At 38.4% G+C, this 10,289-nt stretch overlaps 1 protein-coding gene across 2 annotated transcripts in view; it reads right to left on the bottom strand.

The window, feature by feature from the left end:
- Positions 1 to 4,624: 4,624 nt before the first annotated feature.
- Positions 4,625 to 10,289, bottom strand: part of PTGFR (prostaglandin F receptor) — a 47,838-nt gene continuing 42,173 nt past the window's right edge. For both annotated transcript variants that reach the window (XM_049879590.1, XM_049879591.1), the window contains exon 3: positions 4,625 to 9,101. In XM_049879590.1, the coding sequence (XP_049735547.1) occupies positions 8,799 to 9,101 (303 nt within the window). In that variant the 3' untranslated portion in view covers positions 4,625 to 8,798. The remainder of the gene's footprint in view (positions 9,102 to 10,289) is intronic.

Raw genomic sequence — 10,289 nt, 5'->3', positions numbered from 1 at the left:
TGAATGCTTCGAAGGCCAGTGTAGCAGGGGTTTGGCAACCATGGTTTCAGGGGACATCTAAGTCAATTGGCATAATAAAATCTATTAAGAAAACATTCTGCATCCCACTTTGAAGAGTGGTGTCTGGGGTCTTAAACGCTAGCAAGGAGCCATCTAAGACGCATCAATGAGTCTCAATCCACCTGGATCAAAGGAGAATGAAGAACACCAAGCACACAAGGTAATTAACAAGCCCAAGAGACAGAAAGGGCCACATGAACCAGAGACTACATCATCCTGAGACCAGAAGAACTAGATGGTGCCTGGCTACAACCGATGACTGCCCTGACAGGGAACACAACAGAGAACCCCTGAGGGAGCAGGAGAGCAGTGGGATCCAGACCCCAAATTCTCATAAAAAGACCAGACTTAATGGTCTGACTGAAACTAGAAGGGCCCCTGTGGTCATGGCCCCCAGGCCTTCTGTTGGCCCAGGAGAGGAACCATTCCGAAGCCAACTCTTCAGACATGGATTGGACTGGACAATGGGTTGGAGAGGGATGCTAGTGAGGAGTGAGCTTCTTGGATCAGGTGAACACTTGAGACTATGTTGGTATCTCTTGCCTGAGGGGAGATGAGAGGGTAGAGGGGGTTAGAAGCTGGTGAAATGGATACGAAAAGAGAGAGTGGAGGGAGAGAGCGGGCTGTTTCATTAGGGGGGAGAGTAATTGGGAGTACGTAGCGTGGTGTATATAAGTTTTTATGTGAGAGACTGACTTAATTTGTAAATCTTCACTTAAAGCACCATAAAAATTATTTTTAAAAAAATCGGGCAAAGGTCAAGAACAGGAAATTCACAGAGGAAATGCAAATGACTACTATGTGTATGAAAAGCCCCTCATCTTCATTTGCAATGGGAAATCAGATTGGTGAAGGTAAAGAGATGGCTAAACACAGAATAGGTGAAATCAGGCATGGGGCATTTTCTCTCAGAAGTAAATGGGAGTACAAATTGCACAACTTAACAGTACTTCACGTTTGGTGAAGTAGCGGATTGCAAAAGTGAGATGGAGTGGCTCAAAAGCCACAACGATGAACTCAGAAGTCACAACAATCATGAAGATGGCACAGGACCAGCCACAGTTGCATTCCTTTATACATAAGATCACCATGAGTTAGAGCCAACTCAACAGCAACTAACAACATCGACATGGAAAATAAGCATGCCTTAATCCAGCAATTCCACAAGCCTCAAGGATAGACATATGAGGAGGTACATGTTCAGATGGGAGTATTTGAAAGGGGAAAATAACTGGAAACACGAAATTTAACTCTGTCAGTAGGAAAATTAAATTATGGTACATTTACATTATGTAATATTTAGCTGTTAAAAACAGTATTCTGACATGGACCCACTATGGAAATAGAAAAGTTGTATAACACAACAGTACGTCTACTATAATTTCACTTTTTAAACTTAAACTACATAGGTAAATACCAGTGCAGGATTGGCTCATTTAACAGGGGACTCTTAGCACTTTAGCAATGACAGAATGCATCTTTGTCAATTTGGGTTTTACCAATAAGACAACGAAAATAACTCAAATGAAATTAAATATGGAACCCCAAGACCCTCCTTATCTAAGTGCAAGTTTAAAGTGTACTTCAAATCCAAAATACAGTTCCTTTAGATTTCAATAATTCTGCTTCTATTATACCATGAAAAAAGATAAATATAAAAATCATATTTTTATTACTTTTTCATAAATCATCTAGATTGTTGACTAAATATACTTTAACAAATGAGTTTTTGATTGTGTTAAAACTTTCAAAACGCTTCATCTTCATTGCATATCATATTTTTATCAGATTGTTTTTCAAATGATATACAGAGAGGACAGAAATACAGTTCTACTAGAAATTCTTTGCAATAACTCCCTGTAGCAACTTTGAAACAGAACACGTGGTATATATGAACTTACACCTCAAAATTGCACGATTTAATTTCAGCCAAATTTCTGATTTATTTCATGTGCTGCCATGTTTGGGTTCAAAATGTAGGGATGGGTTCCCATTCTGAGAAAATGAAAAGAAATGTAGCTTAACCTTGCTCCAGTGCTATTATACTTCTTCAGGTTGTCTGACAGTTCGATAGAATTCAGTGGCACAGGGGATATCAAGGTAAACATATTCTATCATAAGGAAACTGAAAGTACAAAAATACATTTCAGTCATTCTCATCTACTAGAAAACCAACTATTTCAGACCATGTGCAACTAGGTATGCTTGGGGATTGTCCAAAAATGTCTTGCTTCCTGTATTTTTAAGAACCACACTTTTCCCTTTTTATTCTACAGTGGTTTTTATTTTTTTAATCATGTAAGATTTCTGTCAATTACAAACAGCATACGTGGCATTCGTTCTTACTTATCTGTATGATTTCAAGAACCTGTTTCTCAGTGCTTACAAAGATGAGTCCTAAATGTTTTCATCCCATGATTTTTGTTAAGGGAGGGGTCTCAATGGTTCCCCTTTGAATGCTATTAGGAAGACAAGACTGAAAAATCTTCACCTAACGTGGAAGTCCTTAGTGCTGTCCACTAATTATTTTCCGTTCTTCACCTTCGTGTCTCAAAAGATTGCACTTACTGCCCCTCACTGAAGTTAGTAGGGCCTATCACCCTGGTGGCACAGTGGTTAAGAGCTCAGCTGCTAATCAAAAGGCCAGCAGTTCGAATCCACCAGCTGTTCTTTGTAAACCTTATAGAGCAGTTCTATTCTGTCCTGTAGGGTCGCTATGAGTCGTAATCAACTTGACAAGGAGTTTATCACTTGCTTTGGCCCAGAACATGCGATCACAAGTGATGTGTATTATCTCAAGGTTCAAACTCTAAGAACACCAGAAAACCAAACCAGTAGCCTTCGAGTTGATTCTGACTCATGGCGACCTCACTTGTGTCAGAATAGAACTGCACCGCATAGGGTTTTCAGTGTCTGTGAGCTTTTGGCAAGTCATAGCAACCCTATAGGACAGAGTAGAACGTCCCCATAGAGTTTCCAAGGAGACGCCTGGCGGATTTGAACTGCCAACCTCTTGGTTAGCAGCCTTCGCACTTAACCACTAAGCCACCAGGGTGTCCGATGAGTCAGAATCAACATTACAGCAGTGGGCTTGGGTTTGGGTTTGGGTGACCTTTTGGAAGTAAATCACCAGGGCTTTCTTCTAAGGTACCTCTGAGTGGGTTCAAACTTCCAACCTTTTGGCTAGTAGCCAAGTATGTATGCTCCAAGAGCCAGTGCATAATTCACTATGCTCTTTTTTTTCCATCCAGAAACATACAAGATTGTGGCTGCTTTGTCATTCAAGGTCTCTGAGTGACCACAATAAGTAGAGCTCCCCATCTGAGCGGACAAGTACCATCCAAACCAAAACCTGTTCCTATCGGGTCAATTCTGACTCATAGTGACCCTATAGGTCAGAGTAGAACCACCCCATAGGGTTTCGAAGGCTGTAATCTTTACAGAAGCAGGCTGCCACATCTTTCTCTCACAGAATGCCTAATGGGTTCAAACTGCCAGCCTTGTGGTTATCAGCTGAGTGCTTAACCACTGCACCACCAGGCTCCTTACAAGTACCATACCCAACCAGTACCATAAGTGAGATATACACCTTTGTGAATTAAAAGCATGAAGATTTTGGGGTTGTATGTTAACACAAACATAACTCATATCCTGACCAGCGCGTGTAAACTGCCACATTTCGGAAATTATTAGATTCATCTGAATTATGACCTGCTTAAATTTTTTTTTAGATAATGTGAAAGGAGCCCCGGTAGCACAATGGTTAAGTGCTCAGCTAACTGAGAGGTCAGTGGTTAGCTCTGCTGGAGGAAAGACCTGGCAATCTGCTCCCAAAATGATTACAGCCTAAGAAACCCTATTTCTACTCTGTCACATGGGATCGCTATGAGTCAGAATCAATGCGATGGCACAAAACAACAACAGATAATGTAAGACACAAGAAAAAGAGAGACCAGATAGAACAAAGTATGGACAAGGAAGGGCTAGTGTTATGGACTGATTCATGTCCCCCCAAAAAGATATGCTCAAATCCTAAGTCCAAGTACCTGAGAATGTGACCAAATTTGGAAATAACATCTTCGGAAATGAGATTGGTTAAACTCACATGAGAAATTTACTGAGGTAGTAGGGTGGGCCCTAATCCCATCTGACGTGTGTCCTTATAAGAAGAGACACACAAAGAAACAGAAAAGACACAGAAAGGACAGCCATGGAAGACAGAGGTAGAGTTTGGAGTCATGGTGTCACAAACCAAGGAACACCAAGGATCGTTGGCTGCCATCTGAAGCTAGAGAGGCATGGAACAGATTCCTCTTCAGAACCTCAAAAGGAATCTACATTGCCAACACCCTATATTCAGGTTTCTATTAAGCCACCCAGATTGAGGTATTTTGTTACAGCAAACCTAGAAGACAAATACAGGTAGCAAAAGGTAATGATGCAAAGCAATTTAAGATTCTTCCCATCTAATAAATAAAGCTGGGAGTTTAGGTTCAAGAATCCCAAGTTTTTAGATGACCTTCATAAAAATAACCACTCTTGATAAACACTAGTCCAACTTTATTACAAAATCATTTGAAGTTTTATTCTTATCAAAGCACTAATATTACATGAGTTGCATACGGATGCAAGCAACAAAATATACATATCACCATTTAATCTCTTATACAATCCAAGAAGTACAAAGAGCACAGAATGTATTTATTCACATGACAAAGAAAAGCAGGTTTCATCTACTATATTAAAATGTGTCAGTAGCAAGTTGAAGTCCAACATTATTTAGTAGGTGGTAAAATACCTGACACCTAGATGAAGATGAAGAAGGAAATGTAACGATCCCATGCCTCATGTCCTGGCCTTAGACAGTTTATTAATGCGAGCAATGATGGTGATACAGGTGAAACTGGCCACAGGTCTCACAAAAAGCCCACTCTCCATGTTTAAAAATTGCTCTATTATTTGGGTTCTAAACTCAGACGACGCACAAAACTAAAGCAGCTTTTTCTTTGTAAGTCTGAAAGTGAGCAAACGAGACTGTTTGTTACATAACACACACATATATATGTTAACTTTTAGGCATTTTCCACTTCAGCGATACAGATAAGGAGAAGCAACTTTCTTCAATTAGAGAAAAATGAAAAGAGCCTATTTCTACTACCTAGCTAAGCCCATCAGCAAAATTCTAAACCTTTTTGGATATAATTATGAGTCAGCACTATCTGTCCCTGTCATCATTATCGTCAAAACCCAGGTGGTTTTTTTTTTTTTTTTAGTCTCATCTTTTAAAACTCTCACTTAGAAAAAAATCCAGTCTCCAGGAAGATTATGATGAAATATTATCTGAAGTTGCTTGAGGAATACTTTACCCAATAGAAGGGAAATTCAGTTTCTTTGACAGTCTGCTTATAAATTTAATGACAGAGCTTAAAACATGGCACACTGGTAAACTTGTGAAAAACTATTTGTACTATTTATTTCTAGAAGTCTGAACAAATATACTTTCACTTTGAACATTTATATAAAAGTTTTTGGTGGATGTTTTACCCTATTTTTCATTACACAATAACTTGCCAAACTACGCTGCAACCTATACAATAACAGAAATAAAATTCTTAAGTCACATACACACATTGTTGTGCTCATTTTTTTTTTTTTAATTTTCCTTGGAAGGAAAGCCTAAATGAAACAAGCTATATGCATATTCTTTTATAATTTTTTTTTTTCCTACTCGTTGGGCTTAATATCACTACAGGGTCCCAATGAGTCAGAATTGAATCAACGACAATGGATTTGGTTTTTTGGAAGATGAATTCAGTTGCATTAAACCTATGCTCAGATAACATAATATCCCTTTCAGGATACAGAGTGACTCCCCTATTACTCCCCAAACCCTTCATACTCATGTGTTCACACATGTGGTCATGCCACAATCTCACAATGTGCAGATACATATGGCCATGGTGACATCATGGCAACAGAGCAACAATGCTGCCAACTGGTTGGAAGCCTCAAGAATAGGCCTGGAGTGTCAGAATGAGGGTTTCTTCTTCATGTCTCTCTCCAGTTGCTATACACAGAAATGTTCGCTGTAGCATTCTACTTAGTACAAAGAGAAAGGACAGAGCTTTGTTTCCTTGTGGCTCATTTTACAGGGACATCAACACCCTTAAGTAGTTGTGGGAAATAAATATCTCTTCTGAACCATCTAAATGTTCTTCTGGGCTTTAAGTGCTCTTGCAACACATGACAACATTTAGGTAATATAAGAGCAAACACAAATTACAATGACTTTTTTTTAAAGCAAGTACACTGGATACATATAGTCACACACATATGTGCATTATATATATATGTATATATATCCCACAATAATCAATATGTAACTAGAACTGTCAGTTTAAATTACAAATGCACAAAAATTTATAATTCTATATTCATTTTCACTAAGAAACTCTTGTCTACAATTAAATTTGGCAAGTATTTTTCAAGCATCTATGTGCTCTACACATGAGAGCGACCTAGATTTGTGTGATTAATCATTCACTGGTCTTAAATTAAGACTATCATGTGCCTCTGTGTGTGTGTGTGTGTGTGTGTGTGTGTGTGTGTTTCCCCTCTTTAAATTCACAGGCAAAGTTATTATCTTTAAATCTTCAGTGAGGTTATTTGCTCAATTTCTTTTGCTTTATTCATGAGAATATACTGAAATTCACAAAAGGTAACAACTACAAATGCAAATTACCAGTTACAAGCAGGAATTTAAGAACATAGTCATTTATGCCTACTTGAACTACACAAATTTCTTGGAGAATCTAGAATCAGTCTCACAGGAAGATTAGTTTTAAAAGGGACCCAAATTAACAAAAGCAAAGGAATCATACAATAATGAACTTTCCTATTAAACAGCAGAACTACCTATCTTACCCACTAATGGACCCAGGATATTCTGAATGATTACTAAAATTCCCTGTGTTGAACTACACAAACAAGTGGGAAAAAAAAAAAAAAGTTTGCATTATTAACGGGAAATTTGGAGAGATTTTTATCCTTTGGTCACCTGATTAACCATATTAACCCAAAAAACCAAATCCATTGCTGTTAAGTCGATTCTGATTCACAGTGACCCTACAGGACAGAGTAGAGCTGCCCCACAGGGTTTCCAAGGAGCGGATGGTGGATTCGAACTGCTGATCTTTCTGTTAGCAGTCGAGCTCTTAACCACTGCACCACCAGGGCTCCGATTAACCATAATAATGATCCGCAAATGCCTGGCTAATTATCAATCCTCCCCTTGACCCTGGTAAGACAGGCTTTAGAAGAGGCCATCCTACAGATCTAAGTAACCCACTAGCAACGGAAGTTTCTGATGTCCTTGTGTGTTTGTGTATGTGTGTATAAAGCAGGAAGAAAGACACTAGGCCACAGACATTCTTTGGATATTATGTATAGATTGTGTTTCTTTTGTTCTCTGACACAGAAGTAACAGCTGAAGATAAAATGCCTTTTGCCATTATTCTTTGCACTTGACACTTGAGTTCAGGTTCTGTTTGTTTGCATTATCCATTACAGATGGTAGAGCTTTAGGAGCTGCTATAATGCAAGTCATCTGCGTATGTGCTGAGTTAGAGCGTTCATTTCTCTAAAAAGTATTTAATGTGCATCAGTGCATTAGAATTTTCAGAGGAAAAATGGATTATCTGAAAGCTGTGTAAATCTATGACTTCCCAAAAACCTTTCAAACAACAATTTGCTTTTGTTGTTAGTTGCTGCCAAGTCTATTCTGACTTATAGTGACCCCATGTGTTGCAGAATGGAACTGCCCCACAGGGTTTTCAAGGCTGTGACCTTTTGGAAGCAGATCATTAAGGCTGTCTTCCAAGGTGCCTCTGGGTGGGTTCGAACCACCAATCTTTCAGCTAGTAGTTGAGCACTTAACCATTTACTCCACCCAGGCACTCCCAAACAATAATTTACCTACATAATAATAAATGCAGGCAGTCATAATTTAATTGTCAAACATAACAAGGATGGGCTAACTCTAAACAGGCTTGCAAGGTTAAGCCACAGTGAATCCCACGTGATGTGACTATGCATGTATCGATTGAGGCTACACAATGAGGGGTAAAACAGACCAGATGAAAAATTTCATTGTACCTGATCTATAAGGAACAGCTACAAAGCAGAGACCCCAAAGTGGCCATTTCAATGTACAGGTAGCATCAAGATGTTCTCTGGCAAACAGACCAAGTAAATGCTTTAGGCCTCAGATGCCCTCGTTCCAAAAGCACAGATAAGTTCACAAACAACACAGAGAAGCTCAAATTTTTTTCTGATTTAACTCTCATGGAATCATGTCATGTTTATGTCCAGTTGACACCAGTGGTGTATCTACGGAAAATAGCGCCTACGGCAATTAGTGTTAAATTGCTGAATGATCTCTCACAGCTGAAGATGGAAACTGTGATGGCCAACAGAAACTGCTTATCCCCTCTCGCCTAAGCAGCGCCCAGGGCATGCACCCTACATGCCTTGCCTTAGATACGCCTCTGGTAGACACAAAGCAAGTGGAAATATGCAATTATCCAGTTAATTTAACAAATTTGAACAGCCAAATCTGGCAAAAGTGCCCCCAAACTACATGCTGAGGTCTGAATTTTCCAGTTAGGCTATATATATAAATCCAATTAACTGAAACATTGCCAATACTTTCCGTAGTTTTGTCCTAGACCTCCACTGACTCACTGTCCTATTAAACTAGGTTCTTGCTGATTTACTTTCTCTGCAAGTGGTGACTCAGAAATAGCAGCAACCTTTAAGGAACTTTTAAGGGAGCTAAGCTCCCAAATATGTAAGCTGATGACATGCACTCCACAGCAGCGTCTGGCAATCTTGTAGAGATTCTTAAGGACAGCCTTCCGCAGAAGAATATATACCCAAGGATCTAAGATCTGATTCCACGTAGCCATCCGGAGAGCAAAAAGTGTTGTTTCACAGGTCTCCAAAGAGCGATTTCCATTAATTCCAATGTTGGCCATTGTCACCTGGAAAACAAAACAGGGAAATCAGTTGATAAAGACATGTTTTTGATCCTATGGTTTTGCTTTGTTTAATACTGAGGTGATATGCACAGATATAAGATTAACCATTTTAAAGTGGACAATTCAGTGGCATTGAGTACATTCACAATGCTGTGCAGTCACCATCTCTATCTAGAGCCCTAAAGTCTTTTAAGATAACTAGGTATCCTACATGGTATTTATTTCACTTTCTATAAAGTTTCTTTTGCAAAACACTGACCAAAAAAAAAAAAAAAGAATGATAGTTGAAACACTGATTACATATATTTGAATCCTTTGAATTCAAACTGACATCATAACTACAAAAATGATAACTTCTATAGTAAGTCAAATGCACACAAACAGAATGATCCAAGGAAAGGCAAAAACTAATACCAGTAACTGATCTTCTCTGACTTCTGGGAACTGTAAATTCAAAGCCAACATACATTTGTATATTTCAATTACAAAAAACTGGAAATATATTTAATTAAATAAAGTATAAATAAGTTAACACAGAGAGTTACAGAAATGAATTTAGAGTGTCTGATATTAATTTGCACATGGTACCTGACATTGTCTTGAAATGTTACTTTTTAGAATTTTCTGCTCAGCAATTACAATGATACAAATGTCTCAGATTTCATATTCCCTTTTCTATACCCATCACCTCAATCTTAACCTGTCTAATATATTCCAAAAAGTATCAATTGAATTTCTAGGGGTCTTGAGGGCTTCTATGAGCTTTGCTTTGTATGACTCCCTTTGTTTTGAACTATTCCCCCTTTCTCTCCGTGACAAAACTCCTACCCATCCTTCAAAACCTATGTTAAAATGGCTCTCATCTCCATGAAATTTTCCCTAGCTTCATCAAGATGAATTAAGTTGCTCCTTCCCCTATGTGCCCACAATACCCTGTTAATACCCAGTGATATCACTTATCTATTATATAATTATGCATTTATCTATATATCTATGAGTATGTCTCATTTTCTTTTTATTTGTAATACCCAGTACAAAGCCAAAAACTAAAATATGCACAGTAAGTGTTGGAAAGAATTGTTATGTGTTATGTTTATTCATTGAGACTATTTCTAGAAGCACAGAAGCTAATCATCAGAGAAACATCTGACCATCTATCACAAAAGCCTAGTATTCTGAGGTTTAAACATT

The sequence above is a fragment of the Elephas maximus genome, chromosome 3 (genome assembly GCF_024166365.1).
Source record: "Elephas maximus indicus isolate mEleMax1 chromosome 3, mEleMax1 primary haplotype, whole genome shotgun sequence".
Classification (NCBI taxonomy): domain Eukaryota; kingdom Metazoa; phylum Chordata; class Mammalia; order Proboscidea; family Elephantidae; genus Elephas; species Elephas maximus.
This window is presented reverse-complemented; position numbering and strand designations above follow the sequence as displayed.